This window comes from Hibiscus syriacus, unplaced genomic scaffold (genome assembly GCF_006381635.1).
Source record: "Hibiscus syriacus cultivar Baekdansim isolate YM2019G1 unplaced genomic scaffold, ASM638163v2 tig00110481_pilon, whole genome shotgun sequence".
In the NCBI taxonomy this organism is placed as follows: domain Eukaryota; kingdom Viridiplantae; phylum Streptophyta; class Magnoliopsida; order Malvales; family Malvaceae; genus Hibiscus; species Hibiscus syriacus.
The window spans coordinates 389,464-412,134 of record NW_024062757.1 but is presented as its reverse complement, the minus strand read 5'-3'; the positions used below and the strand labels follow the sequence as shown (position 1 = coordinate 412,134).

At 32.7% G+C, this 22,671-nt stretch overlaps 1 protein-coding gene and 1 pseudogene across 1 annotated transcript; one reads left to right on the top strand and one right to left on the bottom strand.

Moving 5' to 3' along the window:
• Positions 1-519: 519 nt before the first annotated feature.
• Positions 520-1,943, bottom strand: LOC120128490. The gene is made up of 5 exons (XM_039146172.1): positions 1,796-1,943; positions 1,587-1,707; positions 1,068-1,514; positions 773-965; positions 520-692 (listed from the first exon to the last, which is right to left on the bottom strand). Exons 1-5 carry the CDS (start codon positions 1,941-1,943, stop codon positions 522-524), a joined length of 1,080 nt encoding a protein of 359 aa, XP_039002103.1. The 3' UTR covers positions 520-521.
• Positions 1,944-16,563: 14,620 nt separating this feature from the next.
• On the top strand, positions 16,564-21,599 carry LOC120128513 (annotated as a pseudogene).
• Positions 21,600-22,671: the final 1,072 nt, after the last annotated feature.

Genomic DNA, 22,671 nt, shown 5'->3' with positions numbered 1-22,671 from the left:
AAACTCGATATTTTGATAAAAATAAATTTTTTTTATTAAAATCACCCGGTTTTTTACAGAGTCTTAATCGCACCTTAAATGATTGATGATGAATCCTCACATTTCGAAAATTCCTTTTCAAAAGAGAAAATCCCGAATAAGTATCGGGTTTTTCTCGCACGGGCGAAAAACGGTGTCCACAATCACGTCAAGTGATTGTAACGATACAAGATATGAGATTCCGAAGACCTCAATATGCGGAGAACGATAATTATCATCGGAAGTGTACTTGCGGAAGAAATCCGAAAGATATAACACTACTAATTGCAGGAAGGCCAACAAAAGCAGGGAAGATGCTAGAGGCATTGATTAAACGAAGTTAGCTTTTATTCACTGAGAAAATTTTTTCAATACAATTATTAAACGAATCGATTACAGCTTCTTATCTATCAACAACAAAGGAATCAAGGAATTACAGTTAATACAGAGAGAAAGAGAGCTATGGAGCTAACACCTTTGAATATGGAGCTGAACAGAGAAGTTTATTCAGACAGTGTGCAAGGCTTGAGGAACCAAAATACATCCAAAGCTCTTGCTTGTCTTCCATCCGTAACATTAACATTAGTAACGATAGAAGTAGAAGAGACCACTCTTCCTGGTTTGTCTGTTTTCATATCCTTGTTTTGCTTCACTTCTTGAAGGATCCCATTCTCCTGTGGATGCATACATTGTAAGCCTCATAAATATAACAAATAATTCAAAAGAAACATATGATTTTGCATATGTTGCATACCATCAGTCTGGACCTGGGAGCCTTAGAAGGGGTAGTAGTGGTTCTGGTTGGGGCTGAAAAGCACTGTGGAGAAGATGGACTGGTTCGTATTCGGAGCAACCCTTCTTTGTCTTTGTCCTTTACATTCTCTATAGACAGAGGAGAGGCCATGTTCTCTGCATCTGCCTCCTGTTCTCTGCTTCTGCAACTTTTCCTACAACATAATCCAACTTTTCTCATCACGCTATACACAATCAAAATCAAATTCAAGAACCCAGAACAGTACTTTAGCCATAAGTAATTTGATTGAACTTACTTTTTAATCACACCACTTTTTTCTTGACCCAATTCAAGCAATGGCTTCCTCTCTTTCTCCACCACCACAGCCTCTTGGGCTTGAATCTTCTCCTCACTCATTTTTTTATCTGTTTCTCTCTCCCTTGCCCTGGTCGCCAATTTCTTCAGCTCGTTGCAAAACTCGCTTATATGACTCAGTATATCCCTACTAGCAAACAAGTTCCTAGTCGACAGAGTACTCTTCAGCCGTTGCATCTCATCACTTGGGGACTGGGAAATGTCATCCCTCACCATCGGTTTCTTTCTTTCACTGCTCGACTCGATCGCCGCTTTCGAAGACTTAGCTTGCTGATTCGTGGGAGGAATCGACAAATTCGGGTTCAGGTTTTCACTATCATCGATCTTTGATTGAATTTGGGTTTGCCCTCTTCTCTTCAGTTTAGCGTCTCTATAGCAAAACATGCCCCTACATAGAAAGTAAGAGATAACAACATCAAAATTAAACATGTCGTAAAGCTAATCGTGTTCCGATTAATACCCTTGATTCAATTCACGAAACGGGGAGCTTCGACTTCCTCCGCCGGTGACAGAGCGTCGTGGAGCCTTGGAAAGAGACGAGGCCTGAAGAAAATCCTGCGCAGTCCTGGGATGATTACAATCTGCATAATGATACCGAGATGAGAACAAAAGTAAAAATGGTGAAGAAATGAAGTGAATTGAGAGGAGAAGAAAGAATGGGAATGGTACCGGGAGTGCAGAACCAGGCATCATCGTCAATGGGTTGTTGATCAAGGGCCAAGAAATCAACCCATTTAGGAGCGCTGATGTGTTCGTAAGCGTAGTCCACAATGAAGCGAGAGTCTATTCTGTTCCAGTCGATTTTTGCTGGTTCCATTACGCCAATCAAGAGGAGAAGCAGAAACTCTGTTTATCTCGTAGGTGGGAAAAGTGAACGTTATTATTCTTTATTTATTATTTCTTCTGACCGTTGGGGATTTCAGTTTAATTTTAAACTTTTAATTTTATAATTATAACATTGAATTCTATATATATATATATATATAAACGTGAAGGGGAGAGAGCCCCACACTGTTCTCTCTGATTTTTTTGGTTTTTGATTGGCTTTTATAGCCCCACCAAGTTACAAATAGGTAATATTATAAGTTTGGTCCCTGGACAAAATTAGGGTATTACAATTATTGTATAGGATAAAAGTTTCTTTTGCTGTCGCTGATCTAGAGAGAAAGGGGTATGTCTCAGGAAATGCGGGTTAATATACGGTTAATATATAGTATTACCGGATACATTAAAATGTATTTAATAAATTCGGTTTAGCGGTACCTATTATGTTGACAACTAATAATGTTTTAGGTAGAAAATATGAAAAACTATTAAAAAATTTGGTAACCGGTAAACTTTGGTTATCGATAAGTATCTATCATTTTTATAAAAGTGTCCATACTTTTAACATATCAAGTAAATTTTACCGGTTTTGTCATAATGAATCTGGTTTTGTCATATTTTTACCTGTTATATTGTAAATTATCTATCCTTTTTATAAAAGTGTCCATACTTATTTCACTGTGAAAATATATTTATTATTATCTTTAGTTAATATTGTTAAATTTAAAATCTAAATAATATTTTATAAAATATCAAAACAATCAAATAATTTTTTGTGTAAATGAAATTATTAAATTAATATTGTAGGTGGAAAACATGAAACACTATTAAAAAAATTGAAACATAAATTACATAACTTTCAAAAAAAGTATATATCATTTTTATAAAAGTGTCTATACTTATTTCACTGTTGAAAACATATTTATTATTATATTTGGTTAATATTGTTACATTTAAATTCTAAATAATATTTTATAAAATATCAAAACAATCAAATAATATTTTGTGTAAATTAAATTATTAAATTAATATTGTAAGTGGAAAACATGAAACACTATTAAATAAATTGAAACATAAATTACATAACTTTAAAAGCAATTTTAAATCCTATAAAGTGTCGATACTTTTAAAAAATGTATCGATCCAAAACGATATACCAGGTAAAAATATGATAAAACCGGTAACAAAATGATAAAACCAGTAAATTTAAAAGTGTCGATACTTTATATAAGGATCGACACTTTGTGAATTTAAAAGAGAAGCATTTATAGCGCCTATAATGTGTCGATACTTTAAAAAAATATATCAATCCACAACGATATAACAGGTAAAAATATGATAAAACCGGTATCAAAATGATAAAACCGGTAAAATGATACCGGATATATTGAAAGTGTTGATACTTTCGTAAGTACGTGTAATAAATTATCGACACTTTCAAAGAAATAGGTAATTATCCTTTCGAAAGTATCGACACCTGACATAAAAGTATCGACACTTCTGTATTTGTATCGATTAAATATAAATAACATATCCGATGAAAATATAAAGGCCATAGCTAAATATCCTCTGAAAAAAGATAGAACGGACGAGTTTTTGAAATCGAAGCGTAATTGTTGCTGCATTTCAGAAGGCGTTTCTAAAGCGAAGTTTGTTTGTTTGTTGCTGCAGTCGAATCGAAAAGTATGTTGTCGAAACCCTAATTTTTTATTATTACAGTAATCGTGATAGGGTTTTTTATGTGTTGTTTGGGGTTTTGGAGTAAGGAAGCATTTGGGACCGATTGCAGGTAGAAATAGATATTCAAGGAAAAATATAAATGTCGATACTTTTATTAAATATTATAGGTAGAAAATGATATTATAGGTTGTATAAATGTGCCGACACATTTTGGTGTGGCCATTCAAATTCTTTTGAAGAAAACCGTTTTACCACAAGAGTAGTTATCTATATTTGTATATTGAATAAAGTGTATGTAACAAAATAATTTGATTTGCGTAAACTGATATATGAAGGAAAAATGGAGTCAATGGGTTGGAAAATTGTTGGTGGATATATGTACTTCTAGTAAGTATCAATGTCCTTTTGTTATTATTGTTGAAATGGTAATTGGATTAAAGTATCGATAAACTTTAAATTGATTGCAAATTTTAAATGTTAACAGTATGGCCGAATGCAAAAGGATGAAGGGAGATGGCACACAGAGCGGTTCGGTATGTAAAATGAAATTGACATTGAGTAGTATTAGTATTTAGTGTTAATGTATTGATTAAGAAACGTTTATGTTTAATATTAGGTGAAAAAAGATGTGAGGTCCAAATGGAATTCAATGAGTGATGCTGAAAAGGAACCTTACATCACACAGTCAATGAATGATAGTAAAGAATACAAAGAACGGAGGAAAGCACATGAAAATAAGGTATTCATTGAACTTGTAAATACGTTGATACAAAATATATAAGAATTATAACATTATATATTGTTAAAAAATGTAGTAAGTGTCGACAAGATGCAGCATTAAAAGGGTGAATTTATTAATTAAACACCTTAAGGAGAAGGGTCAGTTGAATGTGCTGGGAGAAATAGGTTTTGGATCGTTGATCGGAGTAAGGGATCGACCTATTCGGAGGGAATTGTGTCGATCCTTGATGGCACAATTTGCAATACTATCGGTATAAATATACCGGTTTACTTATAAAATAGGTAAATATAAGCGCTACCTATTACATTATATAAGCGCTACCTAGTATGTTATTGTACTTTATAATATTTCTGATTAAATAATATAACATAACCGGTATAAATTTTAATCGGTCAATTATTTAACCGGTCACGCCATATATTAACCATTTTTTAGGCAGAACTACCCGAGAGAGAGAATCAAGTTTGTCAGATTCACAGTGTTTCTCTTCTGGAAAACTAACAGGGATAATAGGTGGGGAGATTCAGATCCTAAAACCTAAAAGGCATTACATTATTGTATAGGATAAAAGTTCCTTTTGCTAGCTGTTGCTGGTCCATCGAGAGAGGAGCATTATGTGAAGTGGAAGCAAATCTATTTATACTTCATGATTTTATTAGTGGGTTCAGTTTGATCTAATAAGACGAAACAATTGATCTTTTAAATAAAGTTAAAAATTTAAATCTTAGCTTTATGAATAAAAATAAACATATGCAGCATCCAATTTAATGAGTTGAGCAGTTTATGAATAGTTCGAATTTAATTTGGTCAAAACTCGATAAAAGTTTAACTCAGATTGACTCGACTCGAGATCTTAACAAGTTGAGTCGAGCAAAGTCCAACTTAATTTAATACTCGAGTAACTCGTTATTTTTTTTATAACTTTTTAATAATCTTAAAAAAATTATTTCATTCAAAAAATTACTAATTTATTAATAGATAATAAAAAAATGATAAATTGCTAAAATATTAATTTTCTAATAAATAATTAAAAATACTAAATTATTAATTAATAATTATTATTTTACTACACCCAAAAATCAAACTCTAATTATTATTTTAATGTATTTATGGATTGTTATTGAACACCCATATCTTATATATGTCTCGTAATACAAGTCATATATATCACATCAATTAAACTAACATTTACTGAATTTAAAAGTTTAAAATTTTGTTTCATTTAATAATTTATCTTTTAACTTTAAAAACTTTTTTATTTAAGCCATATAAATTTATAAAATATTGTTTGATTATTGAAAACTAATCCGATTTCAATCAGTAACTAGATAATTTAGTGTTGTTCATATCTAAGTACAAATGTCTAGTGCTGCTTGATTTAAACAATTTAAAATATAACATTTATATAATTCACTCATAAATACGATTAATACTAAATTGAGTTTTGTCCTTAAAAATAAGTTTATTTCAACACTCATGTACCGTAAAAAGTATTTTTTTTTAAATTTAAGATTTAAAGAATGTAAAAGTCTTCATGTTAATTATTTTTTTTCTCGATTAAATTAAATTAAATTATTGATAAAATAATTAAACTATATATATTTATTAAATTAAATTTGATGGGAAATTCTAATTTCAAACCTTGTTATTTTATGTAATATGCGGTTAATTTATTGGTTGCATTTGAAAAATAAATAAATTAAAAATAATATATCAAGTGATCTCAGTGATAAAAAAATATCAAAGATAAAAGAAAAGATAATAATTTTTAGAGATTTTGAACTCGAATAATTATGTCTACAGTGTATGTATACATTCTTGTTACAAAAATTATGAACAAAGATAGTTGAATAAGTCCAATACTAATTCTCTTACCATACTCTGATAAACGAGAAATTATTTCATGAATCTTACTCACCACATCATCAATGGTTCCAGTAAATCACATTCATCACTTTTAAAATAATTTTTATATATTTGCCCACTCTTGAAATCACGGATAACATAATGAACCGAATTGATTTAATAATTTTTCTAAATAAACGATATAAATATACATTTCTTTGAGCGGTTTCTCTATTTTCCATGCCCAGTTCTTGTAGAATATCATCTCCAATTCAGGCAATGGAAACTTGTATTCATCATGAAGACCAAGAAGCTTTGATGTTCCACTCCTATCCATGTACATACTACGTTCAAAGCCCTTCCACCGTCTCCCATGCAAACAGCACGGACATCCGCAGCACCGCCATCGAAGACCAATCCGCCGTTACTCTCCATTTCCACTCCCCGACTCCTTTCGAGTCGAACATCCTCAATAAGAACCCCGAAGTCGCCATCTTCGCCCTTTCGCATTACTCGTCCTCTCGCGGGTCGAACAACTCCTTCCTGCACGACAAAAGCATTGTCGCAGCCGCTGCCGAAGACAAAAGGAGGGTTCAACCGTCTCATCATCATCGACAAGGTCGGTCACGGTGACGATCAAAAAGACGAAGATGAAGATGATGATGATAGAAAAGGATGGTGGAGGAGGTATTGTTCTTTTAGAAGCTCTAGTTCTTGCTCTTGGATTTCTTTGCAAACTTGTTGAAGGCTGGTATTGAGCTTGGGGCTTGCGTTGCTTGTCTTCTACGTTGCTACTAAGCCACCACCTCCTAACATTTATATCAAGGTATGTGTACTGGTCTCTCTTATTCCTCTATTTTTTCTTCAAAGTAAAACTAGTACCATATTTTACTTAACAATTTTCAGGGACTTGCATTTGTTAATTGATTAATGAATTGCTAAGGAAAAACACTGATATTATCTGCTAAAGTAGAATTGAATTCAAGTTTTAAGTATGGACTGCCTCTGTCGGAGTAGCGTATGTACAGACCGGACGTAGGATTTTTTGTTTGGAATGAATTTAAATTTTTAAAATTTTAAGAGCGAATTTAAATTTATAAAACACTAAAATTTTAAGAGTGAATTTAAATTTATAAAATACTAAAATTTTAAGAGCAAAGTTAATCTTATAAAATTTTAAGGGATAAAAATAAATTTTCAGTAAAAAAATATAAAAAAAATCTAAAAATATATAATAATTTCAAAATTTTAAGGGAACTACTATCTCACCTCCCTTTGATTCATCCATGTACATAGCAAAGTTTATAATGTTTCAGTATCTTTTGTTTTAAACGAAAAGATCAAAAGGAGGAAACTCGGATTACCAGCCAGGACTGAACCACGTTGAAAGTTTTGGTCTAATAACATTTAAGGTCCCTCTCAAGTTAAACATCAATTAAGCACTCTCATTTTTATTTTTCGAGTTTAAATACTTAATATGTCATTACTCTTTTGAAGTAATCAATTTTATCTTTCGTAATACTTAATCTTAATTTCGTCTCTAATTATTTTAAGAGAATATATAGATGGAAATTTACGGATGATAGATTCTTTAAAAGTCAAATTTTGGTATTCAACTTCTCGATTTTTCAATTAATCATTAATATCCGATCTATTAACTGATTAATTCAGACCAAGTTTTAGACATACTCATTATTATAGGGATGATCCTACCAACCCAGTTTGCTCCATACACAAACTCTAAGATTCAGACCCCTAACTTTATTTAAAGAATCTAGTGTCTCATCCCACTAAGTAGGGTAACTTCTAGTCTTTTTTACTATCATACTATTTAGGATTTAGCCCTTTTATGATTTTTTTAAAACACTTTTCAAATCATGTCAAGTTAAAGGTGTTAATTAGTATTTAAACAAATTAATATCAAAGTAAAAGATTAGATTAAAATATAAAAATTAAATCTAAAACTTAAGTACAATACAAGAACCAAAATCATAATTTGACCATTCAAAATACACCTTGACCGGTGTCTCTCTTCCTTATATTTATTTTCTTGTTTGTTAATTTGCTTTGCAATAAAGCAAAGAGTGATGAGCTGCTAAAATTTATCCCAAAAGGCCGATGGGCATCGTCGATGACTCCATCTATAAGGACCACGCCCAATAGCCCAAGCACAATCCATGCATATGAGTAATTTTCTTGTCCCCTAGAATTATGAATGGTTATTTTATCTGAATCAAATAAATTTTGACTAGATTTGATTAGATTAAATCGATTATTTTCTAAAATTTGAGTTTGAATCGAGATAATTTTTTTTGTAAGGATAAGATCGAATTGAGTGCAAATGAAGGGATTTAATTTTTGAATCGATTTTAAGTGGGCTAATAAGCCAACCCGGCCGTGATCATCCCTACCTAGAACCTTTTAAGCCCAATGATCCTTCTTTAGCTTCCAACTTGCAAGTGGCAGGACTTAATAAAACCGTGAACTGTTTTTTTTTTTAAATCAGAAATATTTGATTAAATATAACTCTAAACTATCTAATACTAAATGTTCACATCCTTGACATTCTTAGTGTTTGAATTAGAAACTTTAAAGAATAACAATAATTCTTTTAACATCGATGTTGCTTGGTTCGTGTAACCGTAAACTCCAATCGAATGAAGAGCAAACAGTTCCAAAATCTTCAATCTTGCAACCCAAGAGGCTAGAGTTGGTGAGTTTGGATTAGGAGGAGTGGACAGCTCAGGTGTTTCAACCAAGATTCTCACCTGCAACTGTTCCATCGGTCTGCTCGTAGAAAACAAATCAAAGCTCTTCGGTCTCCACATCCACCCTCCGACAATCGAACTATCCTTCGGTCGCCCGCCGTTCGCCATCTCACACGTACGTAACCAAATGCACGGTCATCCGTTCCCATGTGTTTTGCTTTATTTTCATTGCCTGGATTTCAGGGACCAAAGCTGTACTCTCAAAGCTGGGGTTCATCGAGATTCGAGGTCCACATCGGAACAAGGAACAAGCCAATGTATGGTGCCGGGAGGAGCATGCAGGACTTGCTAGATTCGGGAATTTGGTTGCCGCTACTGATTCGTTTGAAGCTGAGATCAAACTATCGAGTTGTATGGAACATTGTAAAGCCAAGGTTCCGTCACCAAGCTGACTGTTTATCACTCCTCGACAACAAATACGACATGAAACACCGTACCTAAAAATACAACAGCACCTGCACCATCACTTCATAGAACCTTATCCTGCCCCTGCCGCCCACCTGCCAACTTGTCTCAAAAGCAAAGAGAATCAGAGTTTCAACCCAATTTTCTTTTCCATTCCCAGGGTTTGGTTTTGATTATCAGAACTACAAAGCATAGCATTCTATCAACTACTTGTGTATTGACACAATGTTGAATCTTTTGTTATAAAAAAAATAACACACTAATGGTTCTTAGAAAGTAAGAATGCCTCTTGTGTCGGCAAATAAACAGTGTAAAACTTTTTATATATACAAAATTGTACGATACGATTATACTAGCACTTTATATATCGCTACATAATAGTAATTGGAACGTATCGTTTTTATTTTAACAATTATGTGTGTTTCCTCAAAAAAAAGAAAGTGTATATCGGTATCATTATGTTCTGGTTTATCATTTTGATATCATCAATATTTTCAAAATTTTCTTTAGGTGCTAGGCTTAATTCATTGTCAAGTGTCTAAATTATACTGTAAATTGACTTTTGGTGTCTAAAGAATTTGACTTTTGGTGTCTAAAGAATTTTTCGATAAAAATAGCTGTCTAACATTTTCTCTGTTATACTTTTAAGTTTTCCCGTTATATTTTTTTTATAATAAAAATATTATTTTTATAAAAAATAAAAAACTAAACCCCCACCCTGTATCGTGTCCTCCCTCCCCCGTTCTCGTCTGTCGACCACCCTTCACCAGTTGTTCCTGGCACGCATCGCCGTCACTCCTGAGTTCGCCAATGTCCCATGACTAAACCTCGACCATCGTCTTTCACCCACGTCGATCATCGTCCGTCAGAAAGTTGTTAGAAGTCAAATCGTCCTCCCTATCTCCGATTGATGTAATCACCCATTTTTTGCGACAATCGTTGCTTGAATCATGGGGTTCGACCGTTGGGTGTTTAGGTGATTGGGTGTCGTTCAGATTTTGATTGATTGACGGGTGTTGTAACGGCCGGTGGTAGTGAGGGGATTGAAATTAGGGGTTTTTAGAATTTTAGAGTTTTTGTACAATTTCAAAAAATTTGAGTTTTTTTTATAAAAAATAATTTTATGTTTTTAAAAAAAATATTTTTAGAAATTTTATATGGTTGACACATGTTATATAATGTTCAAATTTAAAGACCGTTACGTTTTGGACACCTAAAAGTGTAACGTTAGAAACTTTAAACAACTATTTTTAAACGAAAAAATTCTTTAAGTAATAAAAATCAATTTGGAGTATAGTTTAAGCACTTAAAAATGTATTAAACCTAATTATTATAGTCTAATTTTTAGTTCTTACGCGCAAATACATTCAAATATACATAGATTACATATAAAGATTCAATTTTAGCTTTTGACAACATGCCAATATAAATTTTGAGATAATACCAAAATGACGAACACACTAAGATGGCAATGTCTTCGTCTTATTTTCATTTCCCTTCCGTTTAAGATAGACAAATATTAGTGATATTTTTTCAAGTAAGTCCCTTTTGGATGAATTATCCTTTAAAGACTTCTTTTTTTAGTTTTAGTTCATTAATAATTTTCAAATTGTTCGATCAAATTCTTAAATCTAGTCGATTCGATATCGTACTAGGTTCAACAAGTTAAAATATTTAATGGGAGACCTACAATTCAATTTCTTTTTAATATCAATATGTTACATTGTCGATCATCCGAAAGATGACGACATCTCTCATAATTAATAAAGAATTACTCATCCATCTATAGATAACAACATCTCTCATAATTTCGATGTTGTCGCGAATTCAAAGTGAACAACTACTAATTACTTCTTGACTCCCAATTTTCCTTTATAATATCTGGGAATAGGTGCAAAAATTTATGTTAGAGGGTGTGAACTTAATAAATTATATTAAAAAATTTAGAGTACGTGGAGTTATAAAGTTTTAATGAGTGTGAAATTAGTTAATCAATAAAATTAAAGTATAAAAAAATTTGAGAATTCTAAGAGGTGCGACCGCACCCAACACCCTAGATCCATTCTCGATTATACCTCCATGTACACTTTGTCACAAAGCGCTCATTCTCCTTAGGTCGGCGACAAGCATTCCACTGAAACTGGTCCATATTATTTAAAATGAGTAACCAATTATATATTTATGTTGCTTTTTATATTGGATTTTATTTTTGTATGTACGTTTGTATTTTAGTTTTGATTCATATAATATTTTGCACATATAATTTGTTATTGCTATTCTACTAATGAAAAAATTGTGAATTTGTTTTGTGTTTGCACATATAATTTGTTAATTATATTCTACTTACAAAAATATTTCTGGGTGATTGTGTTTTCAAATAAAAAAAATTAATAAATCAATAACCGTTATATATATATATATATATATGTATATATTCTCTATTCTACCGTTGACTTTTTAGTTATTTTTTTTTTAATTTTGAGTTATTATTATTTAAAATTTATTATTGATAAAAATATGGAAATATATTTTAAAAACTTTAAATCAAGTAGTTTTCAAATATATATTTTTATAAAATTTGATTGTTTAAAATATTGACTTTTAAAATAGGGGGACGGATATAGGTGCTTGTGTATATATATATTTGCAGGTTCATTGTCAGGTTGAGAGTCCAGCTCAGTTGGTAGAGTACAAGGTTCATTGTTTTCGTTTTACTTTTTTTTTATAACCATGATATTCGATATATTAATCAACTAATTAAAATTAAATATTATAGGAATTCAATACGGCGATATCTTTTTAATATTATTTATTTTATTTATAAACGTCAAGATTTAAACACTTAATTTTACCGAAGGAATTTATTACCCATCCCATTATACCAACAAATTGATAAATAATTTTAACATTCTTTTAGCATACACACACCTGAGAATCCTGCTGGCCGAATACATATTACAAAATACATTTATGATGAAATCAAAATGACTGTCTATTGCATGAAAATCTAGGGACGTGAACGTATATATATCACTAGGGAAAATGACAACATTAATTTGTAGAGAAATATTTATATATATATAGCATGGAAACATTTTCATTAGTATATGATATAATCCGGTCACCGAAAACGATGTTAGTGATCAGTGTCTTGATTGAGTTTTGAATAGAATACGTTATTGAATTGATCAAAGATAAGAGCGAAACTTCGAATTTCATGTTTAAATTGATCAATTATAAGCACGAATCAATTTACCTTAGTAGTTAAAGGAATTATATTATTGTTCTTAGACATCACGGGTTCGAGTACTAACGATTGTAGTAGGGTGATTGAGTGTTCATTATCAAATGATCGAGAGTATTTATGATATATACTATTTTTTTAATTTTTTTAATTGTTTGGAGGAATAAAAAATATCAAAAACCCTGCTTCCTCCTCAACCCCTCTTCTAATCAAATGTAAATCCCAGAGGAAATTGGTCTATATGGATTTTGAAAAAGATTTTTTCTTTCTTTAGGATTCTAACGTAGTTCTATTGTAGTATACGTTTTGTTTTAATTGGAATAAAATTCATGTACATATTTTGGATAATATAATGGATGACAATCTAATCCGAATTCGACAGGTTTTGATCTGAACTGATTCGATAGGATTATATTTAAAAAAAAATCAGGTTCGGATCGAATTAGAATTTTAAGGGGTGAGGTTGGATCGAGCCGGGTTCGGTTTCGGGTGGAGGGTGAAAGAACTTTAACCCGACCCGAAGATAATAATGTAATTTATTTATTATCATTTTAAATTAAATTCTTATTTTATATCGGATTAGGTCTGTTATATACTCTAAAAATTCGAGTCGTGTGGAGAATATATATTTTTCGGGTCGAGTCAAATCGATAGAGGATATAAAAATTTTGGGTCGTATAAGATTCAAGTGAAGGATACATATTCTCAAGTAGGATCAGGTTGATAAAAAATTTGACCCTAACCTAATCCGCTGCGAACACAATACAGTCTAAATCCGGATCATTCAGAGAAAACAGGTCATCATTTACCACTGCAATTATTTCTTAAATCTAAAATACGAAAGCAGAAACTTTTATCAGAAGAAAATAGGTATTGAAACATCATGTGGAGTGTTGTAATAATTTATCTAAAGAGAGATGGAGCGAGCAACACTTGTGGACCGGAAGTCGTGTAGTCTTGAAAGGCATATCCACTCCAAGCACTACGGGTGCACTAAGTCGATTTAAAATACACATTTTTTCACTATTGGGTTCTATCTTCAAATTTCTTTGAATATTTGGCAAAAGCATGCAGCTATGGGGGCATTAATGCATGTATAATATGACGACACTTGGGGGGGAAATGTAATATATGTTATGTATGTTGTAACGTTAATCAACTGCGCTTATATGCTTTTACCAATTTATACTTAGTGTACATATAAAATGATCATTTATGAGGATATTTTCTTTAAGCAAAAAAAAAAAAAAGGTGGGTAAGTGGGTGAGTAGAGGAGCACGACAGCTTTCATAGCATGAGCTGGAATGCATGGGAATATGATATATGGTTTCCGCACCACATTGAAATCAAATCCTCTTTGTTTATTCCATTTAGGCGTGCCCATTTCGTGTATTCCACACGAAAGTGTTTTCACACTCTAATTATTGTTTGTTTCGGTTTAATTACTTGTTTCATCCCTGTATCAGCGGTAGGGATGACAAACGGACAACGCGGGTGAGGATACCTCTTCCCCCCAATTCATTACTCACGGTAAAACTTTTAATTAATTCACACTCACCCACGCGGGTATATTCTTAAGTCCATCCTCACACCTATTATCTAGTTGGATACCTACCACCCATTTTGTACCCATCTATATCCGTCCATACCCACCAATTTGAGATAGGAGAAACGATGTTTCTAAAAATGTTTATACCTTAATGATTGCTTAAATTACAAGTCATGCCCTGCAAAATCTTAAGATTTATGGAATAATCTATGAAATTATCCAAAGAAACGCAAAGAAAACCCGTTGGTACAAAACGCAAAGGAAAAAACTCAATAGCATTTCTCAAAGGGTGTTCGCTTGGACCTAATTGATGAAGCAAGAAGTTTCTCGAGAGAACCAAGCGGAACTTTAGATGCCACCAGAAGAGAATGCCTTACACAATGCGATACGAGAATCTAAAAAAAAAGCTCAGAAGTTTTCCGAGAAGCAAACAAGAACCTCGAACTGTGGAGATTCGTCTTGACCACAAAGAACAACATCAATTATATCCGATGCTGTAGAGGCACTTATGGTGCCTATCTTAGAGCACATAAAGAAACGATGCCACCGGAAGAAGATGTCTTTTTAAACTATAAGTTTTTCGAAAAGGAATAAAATTTATACGGTGGATCGCAAGTGGTCGGGCGAATGTGAGGCGGACGGATGCGGGACAGGTAAAGTCTTAAACTCATCACCTACTCAATACCCATAATGGGTATAACTTTTTACATCCACACTCGTCTACTACTCACTAAACTTATACTCATTTCCGTCTTAATACAAACGGATATGATACGAAATTTACAAAATTATACTCTTCTGGCGGATACCAAAATTCAAGATGCTACAAAGGAAAATGAAAAGGACGGAAGTGAAAAATACAAAAGAAGTTGTTATAAACGACATGATGTGAAATTATGCATTAGTTGGGGACCCTCCATTTTATTTTGTGAAGAGCTCGTAGTTTGTCACTAGCAAAAACCAGCAGACCAACAAAATAAGTTGCAAGGGTTATAATTCTCTCGAAATCAAAGATCCGTTGAAATTAACAATTGTACTTATTGTACGTACCCTCGTCCCAGTGCGGTGGCGGGGATTTCAGTTTTGCTAATCTGCTATGTCTAATAAGCAAATTATGACATTGAAATTATATCAAGTAATGAGCAAAGGATTTTCTTCTTTTAATATGTAGTTTGGATTGTTTTCATTATATTATATAAAAATAAGAGTAAAGAATAAAAATGATCGCCGAGTATTATTTTATTATTTTCTTTGACTATTAAAAGATATAGTATGATCATTTGATTATAGAGTGTTGTTTTATTAAGTCCCTTGACTATTAAAAGTTAGAAAATTGTCACTCGACTATTCATTATGTTCTAAACTCGTCATTTTCCATTAAAAAATTGATTGTTGTTTAGGCTGGATGTCAACATGATGACTGAGATATGATAGTCATTTGAAATTTTAGAATCCGATTTTACCATATCACAATCAACATGTTAATGTTGAACTCAAAATACAGTCCATTTTTTATCGAAAAATGATGAGTTTTGAACATAATGAATAGTTGAATGACTACTCTATAACTTTTAATAGTCAGGGGACTCAACAAAGCAACACTCTATAGTCGAAGAACCATTTATAACTTATCTAATCAAAATTGGTTGGTTTAACACAAGCTAAAAGTTTTCTAATCAAAATTGGTTGGTTTATTCTTAAAGAAGTAATTTAATTGGAAAAAATTAGGTCAGTGGTGAAGCTAATGGACATTGCAGATGAAGTAGCCTAGTGAATTGCCATTTAACTATTTAAGCATGAGGTATATGTTGGGTTTCCTACGTGGCCCGCATACTACTAAAAGTTGAATGCTACCAACAACTAAAAGCACTTGAATTTGTAGGACTTTAATATATATCTTTTGTTTCTTAAACCGGGTTTAGATGCCACTTTCCTAACTTTGAAACACCCGGCTACAATTAACAAGGTCCAAATTCCTTCATATTTTTATTATGAAATCCTCTGCCATAATGCTCTTTTGGCCTTGCTATTGGGCGAAGCTGCATGAATTAATTAATACTGATATTAATTATTATAACTTATGGTTATAGTAAGAATTAGCGATTTAAATAGCGGCATGTAACTCTAACAGTATCCGTGATATAGTGGTAGCGGTGACATCCACAATTACAGTGATAACGTCCGTTATATCTTTAATCACGTTAAACATGACGACCGATCACAATTTAAATCTTTAGTTGGAATGCCTTGGAAGCTTGTATGTTGTCTCTGTCATCAAAAGTATACACATAAGTAGATAATAATTGGTGAGTTGAGGCTGCACAGGAGCATCTTGAAAGGTATATAAAGGGCAAAACGAGGTGTGGGTTTCTGCAGTCGCAGAACAACAACTTTGCTTTGCCATCGGCACTGAACCACAGGTTAGCTACTTCATCCCCAAAAAAATCTGTTTTTTTTAAAGACTTCAAATTTTAGAATCGGATGATGTGCTGTTAGAGGGTTTATTTCTTATGTGATTATCGGGGCCTGAATTTGCTTCTCTCTCGTTCCATTTGTAGTTCTAGTGTCGATAGAAGAATTTACACTACGCGTGTATAATAAAGAGAAACGAAAATATCAATTTAGGGGTATAAATAAACCGAGCTTAAACGAATATAGTTGTTTGTGTTTATTTGTTTGTTTTTGAAGATGTTTTTGTGTTTACTTGTTTATTTTTTAAGGCGTTCGTATTTGGTTCTTTAGCGTTTGCGAACATGTTTGTTTACATTTACGAACATGTTCGTTGTACACCTCAGACTATCCTTTTATTTAAGAGTAAAAGAAAAATGATAAAATTGCAGCACTAATCCTTAAGTTCATTAGATTTCAAATTTTAAACTCCAAAGTTCATAGTATATTTGATTTAGTCCTTACTTTCATCAATATTTAAAATATAAAAAAATGAAAGAAAAAGAGAGTTGAATAAACGATCTTATAAACAAGTCGATAAATGAGTTTGTTCGTGAACATAAACAAATCGAACATACGTCTATTCGTGTTCGTTCGTTTATTAAATGAACATAAAAAATTTAGTTATAATTATATATTTAGCTTAATAAACGAACATTATACGAAGTTAGGTACCGTTCATCAAAGGATTTGTTCATTTACAACCCTATTTATCCTAATAAAAGTTATAAATTAAAATTATTATTTTTGTAATACATTATTATATAATTTATTGGTTATACATAAAATTAAATGTGGTCAATGTATGTTGGGAATCCAATCCCTTGGATTTAAACCATTAACTAATGATAACAAACATGGAAAAATCAGTTCATAAAAAATATATTTCATATATAACAAATAGATTTAATTATTTAATTTATATGTTAATATTTTAATAATTTTTATTTTAATGTTATGATATAATCCATTGATTGATATTGTTAGCGGCAAAATTAGTTGGCCTGCAAAACCTTTTGGAAACTGATTAGGAAACCCACATTTGCTTTCCGGTGATGTGTTTCTTCATAGGATATTATGTTTGAAACTGAGTTGGAATCTATTGCCGCGTTCTTTTCCTAGCTAATTATGTACACATTAATTTCGCATTATCTAGACTAGATTTACACAGAACAGGTTTATTCACACTACTTTTGTTTTTTTCCAAAGTATTTTTGGTTTCTGTGTCATATATATTTACGTCCGTCGCGTTTTGCATGGAAAAGTTTGTTTAATACTAAAAAACGATACCATGGATGGAAGACATGGTTCGAGAATGAATATTTTAGATGTTCTTTTTGTGTTATCTGAGGAAGAACATCATAGAGGAAAAGAAGCTTCCATGAAAGCAAACGACATGGAGAGATCTGCTAAACGTGATTTGTCTGATATTTTAATATTAAATCGGACAGAAAGTGAAATTTGGTCGTACGTAAATTATAAGCTTTGGGTTATAATTCAAGGACATGGAACAATTGAGGGAGGTGTTACTTGTGCACTGTTTTTTTTTCCGAATAAATTTAAATAATGACAACATAGTATCTATTAATTTTCTTTTGCTTGCACTGTTTCTTATTTATTTGATTTGAGATATCTATATATATGTAGTGGGATATCTAGCTCTTCGAACCGAGTTGCTTCATCATCACCCTCCACCACAGAAGAATTTACAGCCTCTTGCAGTACATGCATTGCATGAAGATTAGTAGCTCAACTTATAATATCGATTACTGTATAATCGCAGAATACGATCGGCGGCAGGTCGAGGCCTAGCTTAAAAGAACTCGGAAGTTTCACGGTGGAACCGTAAGCATCACGTTTAGCAGTTCAAACTTGTGGTTGATCGACATTTCCCAGTGGTCACTGATCATATCATGGCTGGGAATGGTATTGTGCGCCCATCCGAGAGCCGGTGGAGCCTGTGGGTAGTGCCTGTTTTAGTCATCTTCAAAGATGCAACTAAGGATCGCATTGCCTGCTGCCTTTGCCTTAGCTGCTGATCCCATTGCTTCTCTGATCGACACTGCCTTCATTGGCCGTATAGGTCAGCTCATATCCTATATTTATAAGATCTTTGCTTTGATTCCTGGGTGTATATATGGTTTTCTTGAATGTCCTATATGTGTAGGACCGGTGGAGCTAGCTGCTGTAGGAGTGTCCATCGCTATATTCAATCAAGCATCAAGGATTACCATTTTCCCGCTTGTCAGCATTACAACTTCTTTTGTAGCTGAAGAAGATACTCTTGCTAAGATTATCCCGGAAGCTGAAAAATGTGAGGATTTGGAAAAGGATGGACCGAAACACAAAGAATTGAAAGAATTGACAGCAGCAGATGATGTAGAGGGCCTAGAGGCTGCCAACTTGGAAGATGGTGCAGGTGCAGCTAGGAATACCGATACGAAAGAGCCCGAGAATGGTATAACTCTCCCTTTCTCTGATATGTTATTTGAGACTATATTAGAGCATTCAGCTTCTCGTATTTTCTTGTTAATACAATTGGACTAGTGATTTATTCGTCAGGTTCCCACACAAGTACAAGCAAATCGCCCCGTGTGCTTGATACCAAAGCCGAAAATGATGAAGTGAAAAAGGGGAAAAGACATATCCCTTCAGTGTCAACTGCATTGATTCTCGGCTCGATGCTTGGTCTCCTTCAAGCTATATGCCTTGTCTTGGGGGCCAAACCTCTCCTGGGTGTTATGGGTGTGAAACATGTAAGTGGCAGCACCAATAATAGTACTATTAGCTTTCAATCTATTCACTTTAGCGTTTCTCAGTTATCACCTCGTATGCTTGACCAACCAGGATTCCCCAATGTTAAGCCCAGCGCTTAAGTACTTGACTTTGAGATCACTAGGCGCTCCTGCAGTTCTTCTCTCATTAGCCATGCAGGGTGTTTTCCGAGGATTTAAGGATACAAAAACACCTTTATATGCAACAGTTGCAGGAGACCTAACAAATATCGTTTTGGACCCTATATTTATTTTTGTCTTACGACTCGGTGTCAGTGGTGCAGCCATAGCACATATCCTTTCTCAGTAAGTTAACCGTGTCTTCTTCCTCGTTTGACAATCTTATATACCATCTCTAATGGAAAATGATGGCCCCAGGTATTTGATTTCACTCATCCTCTTGTGGCGATTGATGAAACAAGTCAGCCTCTTATCCCCAAACATGAAAGACCTGCAATTCGGACGATTTCTTAAGAATGGTAAGGGACTATAGAGTTTCGAGTTTGGTTATTGTTAAAATTTACTTGCCTGTGACCCCTATGGTCTGATGCATGATATGACCACAGGTTTTCTTTTATTAGCAAGAGTAATAGCAGTCACATTCTGTGTGACGTTGGCAGCATCAATGGCTGCTCGGCTTGGTTCAACGCCAATGGCCGCATTTCAAATCTGCTTACAGGTCTGGATGACATCATCTCTTCTTGCTGATGGTTTAGCTGTCGCTGGACAGGTATACTTACATACATACATGCATACACACATGAAATTGCATGCATACAAGTGGTTGATTAACCTATCTGTACCGGTCATCATTATAGGCAATTCTGGCGAGTGCATTTGCAGAGAAGGACTACAAGAAGGTGACAGCAGCGACATCTCGTGTAATGCAGATGAGTTTTGTTTTAGGTGTAGGGCTTGCTGTTGTGGTTGGACTCGGTTTGTACTTCGGGTCGGGGATCTTTTCCAAAGATGCCGGTGTTCTTCATCTTATCGCTATCGGAGTACCGGTAATCAATTCTTCGGTGCATCAATCCATCAACAAGCTGAAATTCTTGTTTTTGTTTTCATGATATTAGCTGAAGCGTTATGTGTTCGATCAGTTTGTGGCAGCAACACAGCCGATCAACTCAATCGCTTTCGTGTTGGACGGTGTCAACTTCGGAGCATCAGACTTTGCATTCACAGCATACTCCATGGTGTTTGTAGCTGGTGCAAGCATAGCAGCGCTGTGCATCCTCTCAAAAAGCAACGGTTTCATAGGGATATGGGTTGCATTAACAATTTACATGGCTCTCCGCAGCTTAGCTAGTCTTTGGAGGTAAATTCAACACCTTTGATCCTATTCAATTCCCAACAAATTTCATCATTTAATTTTACTCCCTCTCCTATTTTACTAACTGAATTTTAAAATTTTTCAATTTCTTTCCTGAACTTAATACATCAAGTTTTTTTTGTCACTGAACTTTACTCTATTCTATTTTGGTTACTCCGCAGTTAAATAGTTAACGATGTTAAAAACGACATTGTTTTATAAAAACAAAATTTTCACCAAAACGACATCGTTTTGCATCTATATAACAGTCCATTTTAACGCCATTAACAACCAAATTATCCTTTATATATTCTTTTTGTATTTTCTATCCATAATCTATTTTCGTCCCAAAAATTTTATAAAGTTTTCCTCTAAAGTAAATCTTGCTTCCGTCCATATATTCACGATTGAAAAAATTTTCACAAACGACATCGTTTTGCATCTATATAACAGTCCATTTTAACGCCATTAACAACCAAATTATCCTTTATATATTCTTTTTGTATTTTCTATCCATAATCTATTTTCGTCCCAAAAATTTTATAAAGTTTTCCTCTAAAGTAAAATCTTGCTTCCGTCCATATATTCACGATTGAAAGTGGTGTTATGTGGTGCAGGATAGGGACTGGAACTGGTCCATGGCGATTCCTAAGAAGTAGATCCATCGCATAGGATGGGGAAAGTACTCCATGGAAAACAGTCTTTGAAAAAGTTCAGTTTTATGCAGCTAATATATATACATGCATACATATATAGAGGGAGCTAGAGATGGTTTGCATGATGGTGGTTTGTTTGTTTCCACTTGCTTTATTGCTTTCAATTTTGTGAGGGTAGGAATGGATATTGTGGTGTGGATAGTCATGTTTTGTGTGGATGATGATGATGATGATGTACCTAAACATGCAAAAATAAAAATGTGTTGTACCAGTTCGTATATAAACTATATCTGCAGCATAGCAGTTGTTTCTTTCCACCCATTTTGTTTTTGTTTTTTTAAACATAAGGGTAAATTACATGTTTTTTTACCTAAATTATTAGTTTTGATCTGTTTTAGTATTTAAACTTTTATTTTTTTCAAAAACAAACTTAACATTTAATTTTTATTCTATTTTAGTACCTCGCCGTTAAGAACTTCGACACTAAATTTTTATGGATAAATTACATCATTCATCCCTCAACTATCTTTTCATTCCTATTTTGATACTAAAGTGTAAAATTTTCAATTTAGCTACTCAACTTTCAAATTACTCCAATTTTAATCACTCTAATTTATTTTATTAATAATTTTTGTGACATGGCATACTTTATTATTATTTTATTGATATATAATTAAAAATAAAAAAATAAAATTGAAAATAAGAGTGGTTAATTACAAGTAATTTGAAAGTAATTAAATTAAAAAATTTAAACTTTAGTGACCAAAATAGGAGTGAGAAAATAGTTTAGTTATGAATGACATAATTTACCCATAAAAAGGGTGCAAATTACTTGTTAAGTTTTTAAGGGATGTACTAAAACGAAACAAAAATTAAACGTTATGCATGATTTGATAAAATTAAAAGTTTAAGTACTAAAATAGAGCAAAACTAATAGTTTAAATACTAAAACAGAACAAAATTAATAGTTAAGTATTAAACGCATGATTTACCCTAAAAATTAAAGTGTTAATGTTCATCCACTTTCACGATAATTTAAATGACGAGAATGTAATACATTAAATATAAGATGGACATAAATAAATCCAAGTCTTAAAATTACATTTTCTTTTATTTCTTTCAACTTTCCTATCAAACATAGCAATGAAAGAAAATATATTTGTATCTAATAAATATTTATTTATATTTTATTTTCCTATTGGATTTTATATTTATTGTATTTAGATTATTAGAATCTATGAATAAATAATATTTTATTATTTATCTATAAAAATATTTTTATTGTTATATTAATTGT

Coding starts and splice junctions, on each gene's coding strand:
- LOC120128490 (XM_039146172.1), bottom strand. CDS start 1,943: ATGGAACCAGCAAAAATCGACTGGAACAGAATAGACTCTCGCTTCATT. Junction 1,708..1,795: donor TGCCTGGTTCTGCACTCCCG/GTACCATTCCCA, acceptor ATCATTATGCAG/ATTGTAATCATCCCAGGACT. Junction 693..772: donor CTCCCAGGTCCAGACTGATG/GTATGCAACATA, acceptor ATGCATCCACAG/GAGAATGGGATCCTTCAAGA.